The sequence below is a fragment of the Paramisgurnus dabryanus genome, chromosome 5, assembly GCF_030506205.2.
Source record: "Paramisgurnus dabryanus chromosome 5, PD_genome_1.1, whole genome shotgun sequence".
Taxonomy (NCBI): Eukaryota; Metazoa; Chordata; class Actinopteri; order Cypriniformes; family Cobitidae; genus Paramisgurnus; species Paramisgurnus dabryanus.
In genome coordinates, this window is record NC_133341.1 from 47688486 (window position 1) to 47712164 (window position 23679).

General features: G+C 44.4%; 1 protein-coding gene across 1 annotated transcript; it reads right to left on the bottom strand.

Moving 5' to 3' along the window:
• Positions 1-1167: 1167 nt before the first annotated feature.
• LOC135774565 (uncharacterized) lies at positions 1168-4696 on the bottom strand. Its single transcript, XM_065284690.1, has 4 exons — positions 4483-4696; positions 4235-4393; positions 4055-4147; positions 1168-1521 (listed from the first exon to the last, which is right to left on the bottom strand). Exons 1-4 carry the CDS (start codon positions 4624-4626, stop codon positions 1198-1200), a joined length of 720 nt encoding a protein of 239 aa, XP_065140762.1. The 5' UTR covers positions 4627-4696; the 3' UTR covers positions 1168-1197.
• Positions 4697-23679: the final 18983 nt, after the last annotated feature.

Sequence of the window (23679 nt, forward strand, 5' to 3'; positions counted from 1 at the left end):
CTCTGGAGGCTGCAGCCTTCGGATTGAGAAACGGTCTCTGTCAAACTTCGTCAGGCGCCCGCGCGATCAACCTGCACGGACCATCAAAGGCTGGGGGGCATACTTTCTATACTAGAGCAATTAAATTATCTCGTTCCCCCTTTTTTGTAACATATACATGGATAAAAAGTGCCTAATAATATTTCTATAGGCAAAGAAATTCTATCAGCATTATAATTTTTTTTTCATTAGGCTAATATTTTGGTGCCCTCTCAGCACCTGGTGCCCTACGCACAGCGCGTGATGCGCGTTATGGGAGCGGCGGGGCTGACAGACCCTTTCAAAAGCAACACTAAAACCAAGGCACACTAAGTGCAATACAAAACATGCCTAAAATACATGAGAGCTAACTTTGGAAAGGGTCTGCTACTTATAAACAACAACAAAAAACATAACTGATCCCCTTGTTACAAGAGAGCGAAACCAAGGTACACTTAGTGCAATTACAAAACATGCCTGAAATACAGACAACTGACTTAGGAAAGGGTGTTACTTAAAGAAAAAACTCTTCCCCTTGTTACAAGAGGGCGAAACCAAGGTACACTAAGTGCAATTACAAAACATGCCTGAAATAAAGAAAAAACTCTTCCCCAAGTCAGTTAAGTAACACCCTTTCCTTTGTTACAAGAGGTAAAACCAAGGCACACTTAGTCCAAGTACAAAACATGAAAGGAAAGGGACAGTTAATTAAAAAACACAACTGATCCCTTTTTAACAAGTGAAGTCAAGGCACATGTGAAAAAAGTGCCATTACTAAACATGCCTAAACACATTTAAAGAGTTAACATTCTTAATTTTTTCATCAACCAGTTAAAGTGATATTCACCCAAAAAATTGAAAATTCTGTCATCATTTACTCACTTTCATGTTGTTACAAACCCACCTAAATTTCTTTGTTTTGATGAACACAAATGAAGATATTTTGAGAAGTGATTGTAACCAAACCATTCATGGACCCTGTTTACTTCCATAGTATTCTTTTATCCTACTATGGAAGTCAATGGGGTCCATGAACAGTTTGGTTGCAAACATTTCTCAAAATATCTTCATTTACTCACTTTCATGTTGTTACAAACCCGCCTAAATTGATGACAGAATTTTCATTTTTGGTTGAATTATACCTTTAACGGTTAGCACCCAAGGCCAAAAGAAAAGACATTAGGTTAAAAGCTGATTTTTTAGAGTTTGGAGTTTGGGTTTCAGGTTCTTACCTCCTAAAGATAGAAATACCCTCTGAATAAATTCAAATGTATTCCTCATTGTCTTTGGGTAGTCTAAATTTAGAGCATAGATTAAAGCAAAAAGGAGACATACAGCATGTGGCAAGCTTCGGACATCGTCCATGACAAATTTTCCCTCCAGAATGATTTCCCTTATTGCGTTAACGTTCAGTGCATGTGGAGTTCTGGCAGGCATGTCTTCAGGTAGAACTGTAAGCAGGCCAACATCAATTTGGCTGAAGTCTGCATCTACATCAGAATCCTAAATAGAGAAAATAATAAGAATGAATGTCTTTAACTTAAAACATTGATTGTATAGAATTCATATTCAGCAAAATATAGACGGTTTCAGAGGTGACAACATAAACAAGCGGCTTTCGTGGTCAATGCGTAACTTCTGATAAACTTCGGTAACAATAAATAACAACAAAGTCCTTTAAATGTAGTTTATTTATATAATAAGCAAAATAAACAACACGTAGATTACATAGGACACCAAAACATTGGTTATTTTCGACAAGGTATTTGTTCAAGAATTCAGTTTAGCAACTAGTCAAAAAAAACCCTGAAACTGGAAGTAAAGTTCGGACCAAATCTCTTCCTTCAGCTTGAAGCATTTTGTTCACCACAGTGCACTGTGTTGGTAAGATGCACAAGAAAGTGTAATCAAGCTTCATGGCAAACATGATTGCCAAAGACATCAATAAAATAAATTGTGCAAGTTACAAAATAGAAGGACTTCTTTTGCATTCTTCCTAATTATTAATCTTACAGAACTAAAGAGAATTAATAGTTCAGATAGTTGATATAATTATTAAAATATATTCATCATTTACTAATTCTCTATCACTTAGAACTAGGGCTGCACGAAAAATCGCATGTGATTGTCATGCCCATCTCCTCAGTGAGGCCCTGTTTACACATACATGGTTATTTTTAAAAACAGAGATTTACCTTCGTTTGTGCCCCTCGTTTACACGCAAACCGAGAACTCGCCTCTGAAACCGATTGTTTCTAAAAACTCTGGCCAGATTGGAGATCTGGAAAACCTTCGGTTGCAAGGTTGCATAAAAACTGAGACAAACGAATGTTTAAGCAGGCAACGTCACAGAGTATGCGCCAGAGCTCGCACCTACATCAAAAGTGCGACCTATGTTTACATGTGACTGCTACTCTGAACACTTCCAAGATCACATTTATGTTCGTGCAAACTCGTTTTGTGTGTTTGTATTTGCAAATACAGCTGCTCCATTATGTTGAGGAGCAGAGACGAGTGCCTGGAGGTCAGCAATTTTACGCGTGTTTGACTTCATGCGGCGCTGCAAGAACCGACAGACGGAAGATGTCAAAGTACAGCCAGAGCGATTCGAAATTACACCTCTACGTGTGATTCCTCAACTCGCTCTCGCGGTACTTTGACGTCATCGATCACCTACTGCCACAACTCCTCCCTCCAACATGAAGAACCAGTTTGCGTCACCACCAGCGCTTCCGGTGAGTGGCTTACGTGGGCTTGAGCTTCTCTTGACGGCATATATGCACAGGTACGTGTAAATAAACAGTTTTCTGAAAACTGACATGTGTGCACGATATAATTTTTGAATCTGGAGAGGCTGAAATGTCCGTTTATGAAAATAGCCGCCCACGTGTAAACATAGCCTAAAGCCGGTTCCTTGATTAGTAGTAAATTGGCATTACCTGCTTTCAGATGGAGCAGCATTTACTACACAAAGCCATAGATCACTGACAATTGGGGCAATTTCGCATTAATTATCACAGACGTATTGCCTGCAATATGTATGCGATATGGCCCAGCTTGTCAGTGAACTAGCTTTGTGTGGTACATGCAGCTCCATCTAAAAGCAGGTGATAGCAATTTACTAATCAAGGAACCAGCTTTACTGAGGAGATGCGCGTAATATCGCATAGGATTTATTGTTCAGCCCTACTTAGAACCCCTATGACTTTCTTTGTTTACAAAGAATTATTAAATAACTCTTGTGTTTTTTTTTAAGCTAAAGATATAGATACCATACACTGCCAAAAAAATATTAATTTTGTTTTGTTTCCAATAAACAAAGAAAAGTTTAATGCTACTTTACTGTATTTGAACTAATGCTCACATATTGATTTTAGGAGCGTTAGCTCTTCTTTTACGAATTGCCATATTACATACATATAAACGCATAAACAGCGCGCACATGCTCCCTGCTCATAGAATATCATTTAAAAAAGGTGCCTGCAACTGCCATAAATAAATGCGTTTGGTGTGATTGGCCCCTTAAGCCCAGAATACACTGCACGATTTTTGTCCTCTTATAAGATCATTACCTTATCACACTGTGCGACATGTATCGTTTAAACTCTGCTACGAGAGGCATGTAGACTATCTGATGATGATACGGAAGCTTCGGCGGCAGCATCATACGTGGCGCAACGTCACCAGCATGCGCTCGTGGTAAACAAATACCGGCGCGCAGGTCGTAGCAGCAAACACACTGTGCGGTGATCATGCCGAATTTCTACAGAAAACTACTGTAGGCTATCTTTCGACGCAAGACCCGGAAAATGGCCGTCTTTGAACCTCTCTCATTGTACGACAAAGGACCACCGATGGAGAGCCACGATCACAGAAATCGCAACGATTGTTTCACGATGGCAATCTTTCGTCTGGGACAGCCAATAATTGTGCAGTGTATACCGGGCTTTAGTCTGTCTACTGTATACTCCTTCTCATAACCTGATCCATACAATTATGAAACAAAACTTAAAGCAGTAACACCAACATTACTTACAAAGCACGTCTTGAAAAACTCATCCGAGTCATCCCCCAGGAGAACTGGAAGTCCATGAAGTACAGCGGTACGCACACAAGATACATCAGATGACTAAAAAAACAGACAGAAAATAGGGTAAGAGGGTAAAATTCATTTCATGGTTTAACAATAACAACATTTAACAAAATAAAGGAGTACCTTTAAATCAACCTGACGTAAAATTTCATCAAGTGTTCTTCCTTGAGTTCCCCCTTTCTTCCGGAAAATTTCAAGGAAACGTGCAGAGTGTTTGTCCAGTGCTGCATAGAATTCAGATCGCAGATTCTTGCCAGATATACGATTGAATTCTGCAAAGATCTAAGCACAAGCACAGAATGGTAAATTACTTAAAAAGAAACAAATTAATAAAAAGCACTTTAGGTTGTGAAGAGGAAAAGAAAACAAACCTGGCTTTCTGTGAAAAGTGCTGGCCATTTTTCCAAGATCTCAGAAACAGGAGGTTCAGAGTGAATGATTTCCTTCCGTCTCAGGGCAAATGTACTGTCCATCTTTTGGCCAATGAGGCTCATGTCTCGGCTCTTCTTTTTCATTTATTCTACAAGTTCTTTTCTTAGGCGTTCTTGACTGTCTTCATTCTCCCCGTTAGGAAAATTTGGCAAAAAATTTACTTCAAATCGTCTAGGTTTTTTAATGCTTCTCCTGAAAGCACTGCCCGCTTCTGAACCTCTCTTTCCCTCAACAGCAACATCACTACAGCCACATTTACGCAGTTTTGTTCTGTAGTTGGCCATTTTAAATTTCAGGCTGTTTTTCCATCCAGCTGATCCTGTTGAAGAACCCGGTTCAGTCAAGCAGGGGTGTGCTCTGATAAGAGCAGTAGCAACTTGAGCAAAGTTTTCATCTGATGGATATGCCTTAAAAGTGTACATGGCACCCGCAAGTGATTCCAATATGTCATGTTTAATAACATCAAGACTTGTACCATCTTTCATAAAAGCAAGGTTTCCCTGACGGAGACGATACTCAACATTAACAGAAAATTTAGGGATTTCAAAATCCTCTGGCCACTCACTCTGGCGTTCAGCAGACAACTGCTCTGATGTATCCGAACCTGAGAGAAGTACAGTGTCGGCCTGACTTGAGGAGGGAGAAGTTGATAGAGGAATTATTTTCAATGTTGCCTTATCTGGCAAATCCTTAATATCACTTAGGTTGCATAATGCATGATTAAAGTCAGGGTCTTCAAATTGGACATTGAAAGAATATGTGACTTGCAACTTCTCTTGAAGCACACGTTTCAAGGCATCAACATCAGCTGGTTTTTCTGAAATCACAACCTTTCGGATGTCACTGTCGTGCACAATAACGCGAAACATCATTGACATGGCTGGCTGAAATTCTAAAATAAAAAGAAAAATAAGTCAACAACACAAACGATAATAAAATAAAATACAATAAGGTCACTTAGCAGCAGATGTGATGCTTCAATGTGACAAAGAACTGGCCTCGGATATTATAGGCTGCCAAAGGGAAAGGGTCATTTAGTTCAGAAGGCAGAATTACTTGCAGTGAATGCAAACTACACAATTCATAAGAGCGCAAATGCTCGATGTACCACGCAGTCTGGGGTTTATAGAGGAACATTATGTCAGTGTTGATTGCAAAGATTTGTTTAATCTGCATGAATTCTGGCAAACCTGAACAAGATCCAACTGAAACCACCATGTCTGGGCAATACTTAATACCATCAATGGTAACACTGGATGAAACTAGCACTGTACTGCAATTAGGGCTCATTAGATGCAGATATTCCTGCACATTGTCAGGAAAGGCTGTTACAAGTGAACTACAGACCCTATCCATTTGTATTCCTGGCTTGAAAAACCCCCCTGCATCCATGTGATAGGCCATTGTCATTTGATGCTTCTTAGCCAGCATTAGGGGGACATTTTTGAAGTTTTGTGCATCACGGATCACTTTTTTAAAGAACTTATGTTTGCCCTCGAATCTCATTGTCCAAAGATTTCTCAGTGGTCCATACATTCTGATTAACTGAGGATAATGTTCTATATAGTGATGCTTCGGACGCAGAACAAAGTTTGGGAAAACTTCTTGAAGCAAAGCTCTGTGTTCTGAGATCTTGCAATTCAAAAACTCCACAGTGTCATCAGCAAATTTGATAGACAAACTCAACTCCACAATATTTTTCAACAACATCAAAATCTCCCAGGTATGGTCATTCTCTGCTATGGTATGGCCTATCAAAAGTGGAAGGAGTCTCAATAGGGTCAAATTCTCATGGCCATTTCCCCCAATTGTTTTTTTTTTGTGTATGATTGTGGAATAGGCTGTGGCTAATCAGTCCTGTCTGAAAACTTGTATGGAAATTGTTTAATGGCACTGTTTAAGGACTCCAGGGTAAAGTAACGTTTGCCAATTAAATTCTGTAAACACAATGCCATCTCTACAGGAACGACACCCTCCAACAGATCATGCAACAGATCTAGGGGGAAACCCCCAATGGCATGAAAGTGTTTCAAATTGTCACTCAAGGGACAGCTTCTCTTTACACCATACTGTACCACCAAAGTACTGTCCAGCAGAACATCTTGGACATGTTGTTGGTGTTTTTCTTTTGTTCTCATTTCAAACAAGCCTGACCTAACTTCCTTCACATTAATGTCCTCCCTTGTGGCAAGGCAAAATCTACATGGATGATTCACTCTAAAGCTCTCCTGAAAACCTGCTGGTGAATGGGCGCCCAGATTATCTGCCAGGACATGAAGAACAGATCCCCTTACACATGATCCCAACTGCTCAACAAATACTCCTTGCTGTTCAAGACATTTCAGGTCTTCAATTAGTGGATGAAGTATTTTCGAGTAGCCATGCTGCCTAACTACATTTGTTTTACAAAGAAGAGCTAGCTGAATGGTATGCAAAGATGACACATTTTTTGCAGGCAAGTTTGCAAGAACCCAGTAGACAGCACACAATTTGTGCTTTTTTCGTGATGTTCCGAGTGGATTGGCCTCTTCGAAATCATCTATGTATAGGTTAAGACATATTTTGTAATCATTTTCGGCAAAAAATGAATTATCCCTATAATGTGTGCCATCCCTGTAACTGCTGTATCTCCCTGAGGTCTCACCTGAAGTTAGCACCTTGTCAAGAACCTCTTTTTTTCAGCAATTTCTGCCACAATTCAATAATTGGGATATAGACATAACACTGATCTGTCACGGCCGGGGCGGACCCAAGCTAGCTACCAGGCCACGCCCCCTCTCTACTTTCCACCTCGAGGAGGTTCCCAAGACCACCCCAATGACCAGACAGACGAGTATACTACAATTAAAAGGAATCTTTATTAAATATTTAAAAGGAAGGGGAAAAAGGGGAAGGGCAGTTTAAAAACAATCTGCTTCTCGCCTCCAGGGCGAGTTGGACCAGGGAATGGGGGCCAAGGGTCTTCTTCCTTGTTTCCCTTGAACTCGTGGCGCCCTCCGCTTCCTCCTGGAGGCAAAACAAGGAAAGTACAATTAATGTTGGTCCAGCACCGGGTCACAACTTATCTGACTGTTGTTTCTGTCTCTCTCTTGCCCTCAGGTCACTCCGTCTCGACCTCACTGGACGCAGGGGATCCACCACAAGGTGTGGCTGCAGACACAGGTAAGTTACCCTCTGTACAGGTAGGTTACTCACAACACTTGGGCCTTTGGTTCGCTCCAAAGCATACGTGGAGACAGAGGTAAAGGGTTCCTCACCACTGACACTGCTTGGTTTTCTTCGAGGCGTTGCTGCAAACACAGGTAAGTGATACACTGCACAGGTAGGTTACTCACAACACTGGGGCCTTTGGTTCGCTCCGAAGCATTCGTGGAGACAGAGGTGAAGGGTTTCTCACTACTGACACTGTTTGGTCTTCTTCAAGGCGTTGCTGCAAACACAGGTAAGTGATACACTGCACAGGTAGGTTACTCACAACACGGGGGCCTTTAGTTCACTCCAAAACATTCGTGGAGACGGCGGTAAAGGGGTTCTCACTACTGACACTGCTTGGTCCTCTTCGAGGCGTTACTATAAACACAGGTAAGTAATACACTGCACAGGTAGGTTACTCACAACACTGGGGCTGTTGGTTTACTCCAAAGCATTCGTGGAGACAGAGGTGAAGAGTTTCTCACTACTGACACTGTTCAGTCCTCTTCGAGGCGTTACTGCAAACACAGGTAAGTGATACACTGCACAGGTAGGTTACTCACAACACTGGGGCCTTTGGTTCACTCCAAAGCATTCGTGGAGACGGCGGTAAAGGGGTTCTCACTACTGACACTGCTTGGTCCTCTTCGAGGCGTTACTGTAAACACAGGTAAGTAATACACTGCACAGGTAGGTTACTCACAACACTGGGGCTGTTGGTTTACTCCAAAGCATTCGTGGAGACAGGGATAATGGGTTCTCACTACTGACACTGTTCGGTCCTCTTCGAGGCGTTACTGCAAACACAGGTAAGTGATACACTGCACAGGTAGGTTACTCACAACACTGGGGCCTTTGGTTCACTCCAAAGCATTCGTGGAGACAGGGGTAATGGGTTCTCACTACTGACACTGTTCGATCCTCTTCGAGGCGTTGTTACAAACAAAGTTACACACTGCACAGGTAGTGATTAGTTTCTCTCCTCTGGCTCGGGCCTCAACGTGGTATTTTCTTCGCACAATCTGCACGGGGCCCGGGCGGCTTCGGTTACTGTCAATACAGCACACACACAGCAAGCTTAGTGAAACACACGGTAAAAGTCACACTCACCACAGCACTCTGCACATGCACTCCACGTGAAGTTAAGACTTGGCCGCCTAGGTCTTGGCTGCTCGAGAGGCGGGTTGGGCGTTCTACACGCCAGCAAGAGAGAAAAGATTTCACAGATGAATATGTTCAACAACGCCCCTCTGTGTCTCCTGGTTACCTCTTCGGCTCACCTACGCATTTAATCCCCACAGGGCCGGTAACCTTCAACACCCCCACAAAGACACCAGTAACTCCTCTTCTAGATAGCACAGAGCGTTTGTTTCGATTGTTTACTCACGCTTTGTTGTCCAACGATTCCCCAATCATGCATCCAACAGCGTCGCGTTCTCTTTTCCACATCCAAATCACACGATAACTTCCTTACTCCAACGTTTCCAACCTCTCGTCTTCCCTAAGGGATTAAAGTGAGTCAACCCAGCCGATCTCCACCGTAGCAACAAGCGCAAGCAGCAGATTCACAAAGTGCCACCAACAACACCAACGGACATCTTCAAAGGTCTTTATATGCTCAACCTTCTCTCCTTATCGGCCTATCAGTGATCGCTGTGTCGATCGCTCTCACCTGAATGTTATCGGGCTTGATTTAGTGTTTTTGGGGAAACCCCGGGAATTCCGGTGTTTCGCATCAGTCGTCCGAGCGGAACCAATCTCACACACTTTTGGTTCCGCCCTCACAGATCGTCACTTGGTGACATCCTCCCCCGCCGGAATGGTTCTAGTCCCTAGAACCGCTTCCTGTAACCCATTCTCCATACCGGTTTGGTGGTCGTCCCCGGTTCTCCCGCTGGGGCCGTCGTGGAGAGGACACTGGATTTAACTCAGCGGGTAAGTCTTCCGGCTCCCTTGGAGCCTCCGGGATCGGTTCGTCCGCCGGTTCCACTACAGCAGGTTCCACTACAGCAGGTAAGTGCTCAGGTTCCGCTGGGGCTTCCGAGCCGGTACATCTACCGGACCTCCTGGAACTATAACCCACCCTTCGATCCAAGGAGTAACGGGTACAGGCTCCTTCGGGGCCGCTTCCATGGGTAGTGGGGGGTAGTTTGGATAAGGGCGGATCATGTTCCGATGGACTACACTATCAGGCCCGGACTTCCCTTCCGGCCGGATGGTATATACCGGCTGTCCCGGCCTCTGTTGGCTCTGGACCAGTGTTGGGCAAGTTACTTCCAAAGTGTAATACATTATATATTACAAATTACTGTCATTTGAAAGTAATTAGTTACATTACAATATTACTGACTCTGAACTGTAATGAGTTACACTACTTTTGCGTAACTTTTGAGTTACTTTCATCAAAATAACAGCAGTATGACTAGGCATTATAAAATGTTAAAATGTAGTTTATTGATGCTTATAAATCTAGAAGTTATGTGTTGGCCCTCAAGCTTTGAATAGGCACAGTGAAGACTTATGGCAAAAAAACAGTAACAATGACTGTCAGAGTCATAAACATAGACACATGATCTGGTAAAAGTCTGGTAAATGATGGTACACATACCAAACACAATAAAGCTAGAGCCCACTATAATGCAACCTATAGACTAATAACATGGCAAGACACGCAATCTCTTTTCATTTCTATTCTTTAATTCACTTTTAATTCAGATTCACAGCACAAACCTGGCATGCACTGGGTTGACCCAACTTATCAAAAAGTGCTATTGGAGGATCAGGCCTCAAGGAAAACAGCTCATTTCAGTACAATATAAGGATTACATGTAGACTAACATATAAAACATAGACAAACAGAGGAACACTGCTTTTTGCCAAACATTGCATATAGGCTCCCATACAAAGGCTGGTAAAAACTTTAAACAGTGATGTTTAAATGTACTATTTAAATAACCATGTTTAAGTCTACATTAATGTTATGTTGTAGTTTAGGTTGCTGTTTGTAATAAAACTGTAGATAGCATAGGAATAGCCTAGCAATCTATTATGCATATGGACTGTAACCATAGCAACGTAAGCTTACCTTGTCATTGCTGGTGTGGTGAAATGGATTTTATTGGCAAGATTTTTAAAAGTCTCTTTACTTCTGAGGTTCAAGCAGCAGAGGAGACCGATAGAAACTTTCTGTTGCTTTTACTTAGTGCTCTCATTCGCAGAATTTTGCGTGTGCGGCGCTACCGGACCTGATTGCGACCACTTTAGTCAATGCTTATACAGCCGCGGACTTCCCAGATTCGGCTCTTTAAGAAACGCGTCAAATACAAAATTAAAGTAAAAATGAACATGCTGCATACAGCACCTGGAAACAGACATACGCTGCGTCCCAAACCGCCTACTTCCATACTATATAGTAGGCAAAGAGTACGAGAAGTAGGGCTTTTCGCCTACTATATAGTATGGAAGTATGCTGTTTGGGATGCAGCCATTACTATTTTACCCGCAGCTTTTTCCTGTGTGGATGCTGGTCACGCGCATTGGTCAAAAAAAAATAAATAAAAATAACACGTCTATTTTTGAAATGCATTGTTGTAACGCGCTCGTTACTAAGACTGTAACGAGTAAAATATTACCAAAATTTTATTAGTAATGCGTTATATTACTGCGTTACAGCAAAAACTAATATATTACTGTAATATATTATATTTTGTAATGCGTTACTCCCAACACTGCTCTGGACTACGTAGGGCCTGGCCTCCCACCGGTCGCTCAGCTTACCCTTTCCTAGCCTTCGGTTGTCTCGCACTAGGACCCTCTCTCCCGGGAGCAAGGGGGCTTCCCGCGCCGTCCGATCATACAGCCTCTTGTTCTTAACTCCTGCTTCCTGAATCCTCTTGTTGACCTGTTCGTAGGCCGAGCAGAGGCGGTGGTGGTGTCGCCCTACCCATTCGGTCACGTTCTCTTCCCCTTCACTTCCAGCCGTCCCGAACAACAGATCTGTAGGCAGGCGGATGTGTCTACCAAACATCAGGTACGTGGGAGCGTACCCCGTGGTGCTATGTACAATGTTGTTGTAAGCTTGCAATAGGTTCAGCAGAGCACTCACCCAGTTGTCTTGACGTGTCCGGTCCAGGGTCCCCAACAAGCCCAGCAAGGTTTGATTGAATCGCTCACACCCCCCATTCCCTTGGGGGTGGTAGGAAGTCGTGTGGGTCTTCGTGCAGCCATACAGCTGACATAATTCCCGGATGATCCGTGATTCGAAGTTGGGCCCTTGGTCCGAGTGGAGGAACTCTGGGCACCCAAATGATTGGAAGACCGCTTTCCACAATGCGGTAGCTGTGGTACTCGCCGTCTGATCCAAGGTGGGGATGGCCCAGGCGTACTTGGTGAATAGGTCGGTCACGACCAAGATGTTCTGCAAGCGGTCCGTGGGGCGACCCAAGGTCAGGTAATCCATTGCGACGATATGGAGGGGGGCTTTAGCATGAATGGGGACCATCGGTGCTCGGGCCTCCTGTCGAGACTTAAACAGAATGCATCTGGGACAAGCTTGAATAAATGAACTCACAGACGTCTCCATTCCAGGCCAGTAAAAGTGTCTACGTAGTAGGGACAGCGTCCGCTCTTGTCCTTGGTGCCCCATCTGATCGTGATATGCCATCATCAGCGCCCGTACCTGGCTTGGAGGTACCACGATCTGACTGGTCTCTTCTCCTGTCCCTGGGTCTCGAATGGTCCTGCATAACACACCTTCGCAGAGTTTTAATCTTTCCCACTGCCCCAACATCTTCCGGCTCACCTCTGTTTGCCCTTGTTGCTCCACGGGAGTTGGTCGTCGGCCTCGTCCTAGCCACTCACCCAGACTCCGCAGCTCACGATCCTCCTGCTGCCGGGTCCTCCACCGGTGGGGGTCCCATCCCCAACTTACAGGTACTGCCTCCTGCTGACTCCCCGGGGCTTCCACTACCCCGACCGTCAATTTCTCCTCTTCCAATCCTTCCTCTCATTGGGTCAGGCCCCTCGTGTCTCCCCATCATCAGCAGCTGGGATAACGCATCGGCGTTGGTGTGTTCCCGCCCAGGGCGATACTGCAACTGGTAATCATAGTTAGCTAACTGTGCCACCCACCGTTGCTCTACTGCTCCTAGCCGGGCCGTCTGTAGGTGTACCAAGGGATTGTTGTCCGTAACCACCGTTACCTTGGCTCCCCAGAGATAGTCCTTAAACTTTTCACTCAGTGCCCATTTTAAGGCCAGCAGCTCGAGTTTGAAGGAACTATAGTTTGCGTTGTTCCTTTCGGCGGGGTGCAGGCTCCGGCTAGCATAGGCGATCACTCGCTCCACTCCCTCCTGCTTCTGGGCGAGTACGGCCCCCAGGCCCAGATTACTTGCATCTGTGTACAGCAGAAAAGGTTGTGAAAAGTCAGCATATGCTAAAATTGGGGCTTGTAACAGCTCTTGCTTTAGTGCCCTAAAGGCCACCTCACAATCTGCGTTCCACTCTACTGTTGGGGATCCCCGCCCCCGTGGTCGTCCTGTTCCGACCAGCAGTTGGTTCAGGGGTTTGGCGATCTTCGAGAACCCCTTTATGAATCGCCGATAGTATCCCACAAAGCCCAGAAATGATCTCACTTGCCTTACGGTCTTGGGGGCCTCCCAGTCTCGCACTGCCGCCACCTTATCGGGGTCTACGGCCACTCCAGATGCACTCACCACATGGCCCAGGAACTTCACTTCACGGCGTAGTAGGTGGCATTTCTCGGGCTGTAGTTTCAAGCCATACCTCTCCATCTCTTGGAACACCTCCTCCAGGTGCTGGAGGTGGGTTTCAAAGTCTGGGGAATACACAATAACATCGTCAAGGTATACTAGTACAGACTCCATTAACTGACCTCCGAGACACCGTTGCATCAGCCTCTAGAAGGTTGCGGGAGCGTTGCAAAGCCCGAAGGGCATCCGGTCCCACTCAAATAGACCAAAGGGCGTGGTGAAGGCCGTCTTCTCTCGGTCCCGTTCTTCAACTTGGACTTGCCAATACCCGCTGGCCAGATCTAGCGTAGAGTACCAGGCGGATTTGGTCAAGCTTGCCAATGAGTCTTCGATCCGAGGCAGAGGGAACGCGTCCTTTTTGGTCAATTGGTTCAGCTTCCGATAGTCTACGCAGAACCTCCATGCCCCTGTCTTCTTTTGGACCAGCACTATAGGGGCCGCCCATGGGCTGCTACTCTCCCGTACAATCCCCTGCTCCAACATACCTTGTAACAGCGATCTCACTTCTGTGTATAAGGTGGGGGGTATCGGACGATACCGCTCCCGACTTGGTCCGGCTTCTCCCGTGGGGATACTGTGTCTTACCACCGTAGTGCACCCATAATCCTCGTCGTGGGTGGAAAATACATGTTGCCATCTCCTAAGGAGTTCCTGCAGCTTTTCCGCATGTCCTCTTTCTAAACCCTCCCCTTGTAGGGAGTCGCCCGTCAAGTGGCTCGGCATCCTCTTCTCCTTCGTCCTAGATGCTCCCTCGGCCTGTGTCAAAGCCACTTCGACCACCGCGGGGCGTATCTGGCGGAAACTCCACATCCTCTCCATCCCGTACCTGATGGCCCTCCACCGTGGTCACTGTCACCAGCCGTTGGTGTTTGTGCAAAAGCACCGGATAGGGGTTCTCATTGCAGACTTTTACCGGTACTCGGCCTCGTTGGACCACCGCCAATCCTTGGGCTACGCCTACCTGGGTGCAATCTCCATGGGGTTCGACCAACACCCAGCTCCCAGGTCGCTGACGTCACTGGGGAACTCTGGCCCACACTATGGCTTCGCTCCTTGCTGGCACGGATAGTGCAAACCGACATGCCACTCGCCCGACTTCTTCCTGACTGCCTTGGATCTTTGCCATCTGTACTCGGCGGCAGTCGGCCACTACTCGTTCCCAGCCCGGCCGTTCAGCCCTCGGTATTTTCTGTACGGGCCTAGCCCGAAATAGCTCCTCCCAGCACTCCGAGAGAACATTCATACCTATGAGGGCCCGATGCCGGCCGAGACAGTGATCCTGAACGATAATAATCCCTTTCTGTGGCACTTGTACTCCGTAGAGCTCGAGGTGCGTAAGCCTGTAACCAATGTAGGGAATCTCTAGCCCGTTCGCCCCCTTCAGGGTAAGCCAAGGGGCTTCAGCTTCATGTGCGGGTTGGGCTTTAAACAATTCGTGGGACAGGCTTTCTGAAAATAGGGTGACCTGGGAACCAGTGTCGACCAGGCACCGTACCGTAGTACCACATACTTGCACCTCAACTGTCGGGCTAAGCCCGACCATCCTGTCCCTGGACCCCATTCTTCTCGGGGGGTCTACTTGGGGGGCGCCGACCACATGACCCACTGTGGCCGGTTGTCCTAAAAACCCCCCTCAGAGGCTCTTCGCGGGCCGCATTGCCGGCTCACATGGCCAGCAGTCCCACAACGGTTGCAAATGGGCCTCCCCTGTTCGTCCCACTCGAACCTGGGCCGATTTACCTGGTAGGGCCCCATCGTTGGGTCTCGACCTCGTTCAGAGTACACCCGGTCTCGATGGTTGGGGCCTTCTTCTCTCCTTCCCGGCCCGAGGCGCAGCTCTCCTACCAGGGTTTTAGTCAACTCGGCCATCTGGTCCCTCACATCCTTCAGGAGCTCCATTTTTAACGCTTGTTTCCAGTCCATGCCTTCGGGGGTCGTTACTGCCGGGCCGCTCATGGCTGCGCAAGGGTGATTCTCACGAAACCATTGAAACACCACGGCACTAATGATTTTAGCTATAAAATGTGTAATATAGTAATATTAAAAAGCATCAGAATTAACAAAAAACTGTGTTCTACCTTGCACAATGTGTGATTTCAACATAAGAATTTATCATTTGTCAATTTTATCTCATTTTCTGCTGAAATTCTCATTACCGCAATGTGTCCGGCTGTGTTTGAACATGCGTTATGTTGTAATTTAATCAAATTAACACAAACATATTTAGAAAAAAAATAAATGGATGTTTTGCTAGACTTTTTTTGCTACTTTAGATGACAGAATTTTTTTTACTGAATATTCATGTATAATAATAATGAAGAAAAATTAGGAAAATGATGTGTCCATGCCTGATGTTCTCATCCTCCGCAACACTTTTTGAGAACAGTTTAAGCACACATACAGAATTTTAATAAAGTTTGATTTTGAGTGACCAAGCACATGGACCAGTTACTTTAAGATGGCTACCAGGTAAGATCATTTTTTTACAGTTAATTTGTAATATTGTCTTGTCAGAATGCTTACACGACATTTTGATTATCATTACCGCAACAGATGCTTATTAAATGTTAATTTAAGTAATAGAAGCATAATACTTTGATTTTAAATGCATGTGCAGAATCTCCAAATTATGTTCTTTCAGGTTTGTCATGTCATTTTGAAAATATGTCAGTGTTGATGTTTTCTGACTGTTGCGGTAATGAGATTTTTTAGGACTAATTTTTCAAAAAGTGTTAAATGATAAGTAAAAGTGTTTAAATTAATGTTCCCATTTACTCCAGACTTTGTTTTTTAATGTCTGGTGGGAAAAAAAGTAAATTTAAGCAATTTTTACATTTTCATGCTTGACATTTTTAAAACCAAGTTTTCGTGAGAATCACCCGCATACAGGGGCCTCCTTCATTTCCACCTGATCACCTTCCAGGGCCATTGCTTCCTTCTTCAGATCGTCGAAGGTAAGGTCGGGGTCTCTTCGGAATTGTCCCCGTAGGTTCTGACGCACGGGGCCCTCTCTTAGCCCTAACAGAAACTGATCTCGCAGCAGGGTCTCTCCATCTCCCAACCCATGGTCTCGACGCCGTTGTAGGCGTCCGTACTGCTCGCGAAGTTTCAAGGCGAAGGCTCGGATGGGCTGGTGGGGGCCCTGTTTGCAGTTGAAGAACTGTGCCCGTAGGACGGCCGCAGGGGTGGTGTCGCCGTATTGATCGGCGAGGAATTGAAATATGGACTGGGCGGTGGCTCGAACGGCTTCAGGGGCAGCTTGTACTTCCTGCCGGGCCTCTCCTTCTAGAGAGTTCAACACCAGTTGTTGCTGCTGGGTGGCGCTCAGCCCCTGAAGGCCGGCCAGGTACTCCAGTTGGGCCCTCCACTCGGCCAGGCGGACCTCTGACTCGGTTCCGCCATACTTCTGCACCCAGGGATTCCCTAGGAATATGGGCATGGCACGGGGTGGGGCTTCGGGCTCCTCAGGCACCACACACGGTGGGGCTTCGGGCCTCTCGGGCACTACACGGGGTGGGGCTTCGGGCAACTCGTCGTCGGCCATTGGAGGGTCTTGGTCGCTCAACTCGAGGTGGAGCCCTGCCGACTACGCCAAATCTGTCACGGCCGGGGCGGACCCAAGCTAGCTACCAGGCCACGCCCCTCTCTACTTTCCACCTCGAGGAGGTTCCCAAGACCACCCCAATGACCAGACAGACGAGTATACTACAATTAAAAGGAATCTTTATTAAATATTTAAAAGGAAGGGGAAAAAGGGGAAGGGCAGTTTAAAAACAATCTGCTTCTCGCCTCAAGGGCGAGTTGGACCAGGGAATGGGGGCCAAGGGTCTTCTTCCTTGTTTCCCTTGAACTCGTGGCGCCCTCCGCTTCCTCCTGGAGGCAAAACAAGGAAAGTACAATTAATGTTGGTCCAGCACCGGGTCACAACTTATCTGACTGTTGTTTCTGTCTCTCTCTTGCCCTCAGGTCACTCCGTCTCGACCTCACTGGACGCAGGGGATCCACCACAAGGCGTGGCTGCAGACACAGGTAAGTTACCCTCTGTACAGGTAGGTTACTCACAACACTTGGGCCTTTGGTTCGCTCCAAAGCATACGTGGAGACAGAGGTAAAGGGTTCCTCACCACTGACACTGCTTGGTTTTCTTCGAGGCGTTGCTGCAAACACAGGTAAGTGATACACTGCACAGGTAGGTTACTCACAACACTGGGGCCTTTGGTTCGCTCCGAAGCATTCGTGGAGACAGAGGTAAAGGGTTCCTCACCACTGACACTGCTTGGTTTTCTTCGAGGCGTTGCTGCAAACACAGGTAAGTGATACACTGCACAGGTAGGTTACTCACAACACTTGGGCCTTTGGTTCGCTCCAAAGCATACGTGGAGACAGAGGTAAAGGGTTCCTCACCACTGACACTGCTTGGTTTTCTTCGAGGCGTTGCTGCAAACACAGGTAAGTGATACACTGCACAGGTAGGTTACTCACAACACTGGGGCCTTTGGTTCGCTCCGAAGCATTCGTGGAGACAGAGGTAAAGGGTTTCTCACTACTGACACTGTTTGGTCTTCTTCAAGGCGTTGCTGCAAACACAGGTAAGTGATACACTGCACAGGTAGGTTACTCACAACACGGGGGCCTTTAGTTCACTCCAAAACATTCGTGGAGACGGCGGTAAAGGGGTTCTCACTACTGACACTGCTTGGTCCTCTTCGAGGCGTTACTATAAACACAGGTAAGTAATACACTGCACAGGTAGGTTACTCACAACACTGGGGCTGTTGGTTTACTCCAAAGCATTCGTGGAGACAGAGGTGAAGAGTTTCTCACTACTGACACTGTTCAGTCCTCTTCGAGGCGTTACTGCAAACACAGGTAAGTGATACACTGCACAGGTAGGTTACTCACAACACTGGGGCCTTTGGTTCACTCCAAAGCATTCGTGGAGACGGCGGTAAAGGGGTTCTCACTACTGACACTGCTTGGTCCTCTTCGAGGCGTTACTGTAAACACAGGTAAGTAATACACTGCACAGGTAGGTTACTCACAACACTGGGGCTGTTGGTTTACTCCAAAGCATTCGTGGAGACAGGGATAATGGGTTCTCACTACTGACACTGTTCGATCCTCTTCGAGGCGTTGTTACAAACACAAGAAAGTTACACACTGCACAGGTAGTGGTTGGTTTCTCTCCTCTGGCTCGGGCCTCAACGTGGTATTTTCTTCGCACAATCTGCACGGGCCCGGGCGGCTTCGGTTACTGTCAATACAGCACACACACAGCAGCTTAGTGAAACACACGGTAAAAGTCACACTCACCACAGCACTCTGCACACGCACTCCACGTGAAGTTAAGACTTGGCCGCCTAGGTCTTGCCTGCTCGAGAGGCGGGTTGGGCGTTCTACACGCCAGCAAGAGAGAAAAGATTTCACAGATGAATATGTTCAACAACGCCCCTCTGTGTCTCCTGGTTACCTCTTCGGCTCACCTACGCATTTAATCCCCACAGGGCCGGTAACCTTCAACACCCCCACAAAGACACCAGTAACTCCTCTTCTAGATAGCACAGAGCGTTTGTTTCGATTGTTTACTCACGCTTTGTTGTCCAACCGATCCCAGCAAGCAAAAACCAAGACGTTGAAATGACGGCTAACTATAGACCCAATATAGACCGGCTATGAGTAACCCACTTCTACCCTAAATAGCCTTGAATTTTGTTACATGGCATTTTTGCCAAAATAATTTGAAGATGTATGATATTCCAACATGTAGGCAAAGTCAACAGGTGTTCAAGGTGTTTGCTTTCATTTGTTTTAAACTTATACGTATCGTCTATTCTTGGGCTATGGTAGACGTCTATTAGATTTTCACTGACAGCCCAAATTTAGCCTGGTTTTAGCCCAAATTGCTTGCTGGGATTCCCCAATCATGCATCCAACAGCGTCGCGTTCCCTTTTCCACATCCAAATCACACGATAACTTCCTTACTCCAACGTTTCCAACCTCTCGTCTTCCCTAAGGGATTAAAGTGAGTCAACCCAGCCGATCTCCACCGTAGCAACAAGCGCAAGCAGCAGATTCACAAAGTGCCACCAACAACACCAACGGACATCTTCAAAGGTCTTTATATGCTCAACCTTCTCTCCTTATTGGCCTATCAGTGATCGCTGTGTCGATCGCTCTCACCTGAATGTTATCGGGCTTGATTTAGTGTTTTTGGGGAAACCCCGGGAATTCCGGTGTTTCGCATCAGTCGTCCGAGCGGAACCAATCTCACACACTTTTGGTTCCGCCCTCACAGATCGTCACTTGGTGACAGATCATCTCTATCAATTTTGTACTCAACAGGCATGACAACTGGAAATTCTCTCAAGAAATATGATGTTCTCCTGTTGGTTGTGGAAAGAGGACCTCCTTCTTTTGTACACTGTAACATCACATTGCTGTCTGTGACTGCCCTGACAAGCTCTTTTACAACTGAGCTGTTTGCCTCACCACAGTGCTTAACAATAATCTGCTGTATTGTGCTACTTAACAGCGATTCAGACAGCAAATAAATTTGATTCAGCTGTTGGATCATTTCTTGTGTTGCGCTATCTGAAATATGCAAGATTGTCTGCATTTTGAGAAACAGTGAAGCCAAATTGTGCTCAAGCTTTTGCCTTGTATCATCCAAATTGTCTTGTTCCTCTGGCAAATTACACTCATCTTCACTGTCTATGCTGTCAATTGGAGGTTGAGCTGGATTTTCCTCTGTGTGACTATCCTGAGTACTTTATATAATTCCCAATTTAAAATGCTCAGGGCCGGGGCGGTTGTGGTGATGTGCCTTACTTTTATGGGCGTTAAATGTGGAGTACACATTTGTTTCAAAAACACAGTCTTTGAAAGGACACTGAACTTTTTCATTGTTCCTCAAATGAGAACGCAAATGACCAAAATAATCTGACTCATTGCATGGCTCAGTAAAGTCACAAACATGACACTTGTAACATACTGGAACAGTACTAGATTTCACAATACTTTGTTGAGAATGGATTTTTGATCAATGTACTTTCAATGCATTAAATGACTTAAAGGTACATGGACAGTCTGAATGGAGACATGGTATCGGAGCAATGCGGGAATATGTTCCATGATTTATGCGATAGTGCTTAAGAAGTTGTGCTCTCTTTTCAGATGTAAAAGTGCAAAACTTACATTTCCACTGCATGGCAGAATGAAATCAGCAGGTTATCTAAAGAAAGACAAATGAAGATTCATTATTCCATTAGTCAAAATTAGAAGAAGTAATAGGATAAAAATAGGCCAATAGGATAAAAAGAAAATTATGTATTACTTTAAAACCTTAGTCATAAGTTGGCATAATAACTTTGTGTTCATGCTATGGCCTAACAAAAACATTTTACATTACCATTAACTATCTACCTTATTTAAAGATAAATAAATGCAAATCTGTCAAGATTAGTTTATATACAATAAACGTAAAATAACAAGCAATACACAATTCTACTTATATTAATAAATACAGCCCTCTCTCTCTCTCTCTGTGTGTGTGTGGAGGAGAAATGCATGGTAAACAATGCATGAAGAAATAAAGCAGTACACCTTTAAACCTTTAAGACAACTAGTTACATATGGTTTTATTTTACAATGGGTTTACCTGTTTGCATCCATTATCTTCTTTTTTCCCCGTTGTCCTCGACCGAGGATAAACGAGTAAAATTAGCGTCTCCCTCAAAACATTGCTTGAACGCGTCAAACCGGCGCGTTTAGGGTGATGTCGATTTGGCAAGCTTTTTACTGCGTCGTTGTTGTTGCTTGGCAGCCGTAATGTTGCGCGCGCACACACACAACTGTTAATGAAGAACTACGCACCATTGCTCCGTTCATTTTATCAATCCTTTCCAAGTATACGAAATCAAAGTTTCAGAAAAGAAATAATAAACCACCATTAGGCTTATCTATAAATGCTGACGCTTCTCTGGGGAGGGGCTTTATATACAGAGTAGCGAGGCGATTGCCAATCTTTGCGCATGCTCAGTATATAAAACGAACTAGAAAAAAAGCCGTTTATACAAATATTATGGTACAGTTAATGTCAGGCTTAATTGTTGGTCGGAAATGTGTTGTGTTACGTTAATTGTGATATCAGCACGCAATTTTAGAGATATCGTTTTTCCCCATTCAAGTATATAGGACTTAGTCTTGCATGACAGTTCTTAAATTACTGTAAAAGACTGCTTATTGTGGCTCATTGCTTTATTATATCAAATATGCACGTTTGTTATTCATGAAAACCTCGCGTTTCTCTACAACACCGATGAAGCATTTAAAACGCATCTGTTTGGACATCGCACATGTGTGATTGGTTTTATGTATAACGTTGCAAAAACAATCTTTATTGCAAACATGAGCAGACTATCTTGTAATATATACTTAGTTTAATTATACATTCGTTTTTTTTGCCCCTTTATATTTACTTTAAGTAAAGATTTGTTCAAATTGGGTGTATTTTTGCGCCAATTGCCCCGGTAACGTTAAATGTAACTTAGGCCTAACATCGTAATAAATTCGTCGAAACAGCATGCATGCATATAATTGTGGAAAATGTGTCGACAATAAGGACAAGCAAACAAGAAAAATACAAAATGTTGTGTTAATTACCTTAAAGTTGCAGAGGGTAACGTTAAAACTTCCTTTGAGAATCTTCCTCACGAGTCACTCCATGTGCTTCGTCCAGGTGTGGGGAAATGTGCTAAAATGCGCATGCTCAATAGAACGTCTTGAAATCTTCTTCTTTTTCTACTTTTTAATGGCGGATCATATCTTGATGATACATACCGCCATCTACTGGATAACTACACAGGAGTGTGTAAAATGGACTTTGGCAAAATACACCTTAAATCATAAAATCATAAAACAATAATAAAACCAAACCCCCTCCCGGGAAAAAATAAATAAGTTTAATAATAATATAAACCAAATAACCTAAATTATTTTACTTAATCCAGTATCATTAAGATACATAATGAGGCATCTGCATCTTTGTCCCTGAATTCCTTGCTCCTGTAAAATATTATGAATGTCATTTTCTGCATCTGAGTCTTTCCATTTCTGTCTAAATTGGTCAAATTTCTTACATTTATATAAAATATGGGTGACATCTTCCAAGACTTTACATTCAGAGCATATGCTATTACTTTTATCTATTAAGGACAATGTGGAATTAAGGCCTGTGTGGCCCAACCTCAATCTGGTTATAATAACTTCTTCATGCCTATTAAGACCCAATGAGGTGATTATTTTGAACGTCTTGGATATTTTGAGTAAGTTTACTTAAATTGCATTAGTTATGTGAACTTTGTAGTGTAACATTTAAAGAACAATTAACCGTTTTAAGTAAACTCAACAGTTTGGTTAAAAACAAGTAAACATACTAGCATTTTTATAGTAAGGATTACTATTTGCTAGTTAATTCCGTTTTGGTGACTTCAAGATTATATATAGGGCTCTATCATACACCCGGCGCAATGCAGCGCAATGCAGCACAATGTGCGACGCAAGTGTCTTTTGCTAGTTTCAACCCTGCGCAATTATTATTTTCACATTTAGCGCCACGTTGTTTAAATAGCAAATGCATTTGCACCCACTTTTGCGCCCATGGGCGTTCTGGTCTGAAAACGAGGTGTGTTCAGGCGCATTGTTGGCGCGTTGCTATTTTGAGGCAACTAAAATAGACTACGCCAATATGTTTTTGCGCAGTAAATTATTTACCTATAAACGGGACGACAACGTGGGTTTGCTTATCACATACATGAATGCGCAGCAGCACAAAAAAGGTTTTAAATATGAAAGATTCAAGGATTGAATGTAAAAGATTATTATTGAGTCTCTTGGACATAAATGAGGACCGATTATGAGACTTTAGAAGGCGCAAAGAGCTGCTTCACCTGTAGCCTAAGTAAATAAATGCTTTGCTTTAAACAAATGCATCTATTTTTAAATGTTTTTAAATGCTACCCTACGGATTTATTGTATATGATAACTCTGTACCTGTGGATATGGTGAGATGAAAAACATTAAATAATGCTTTGTAAAAATCCCATGGCGCTGTTCTAGTGCTGAAACTCTTCGGCTCTCCACATGTTTGTACATTTTTTATCTCTTGTTTGTAT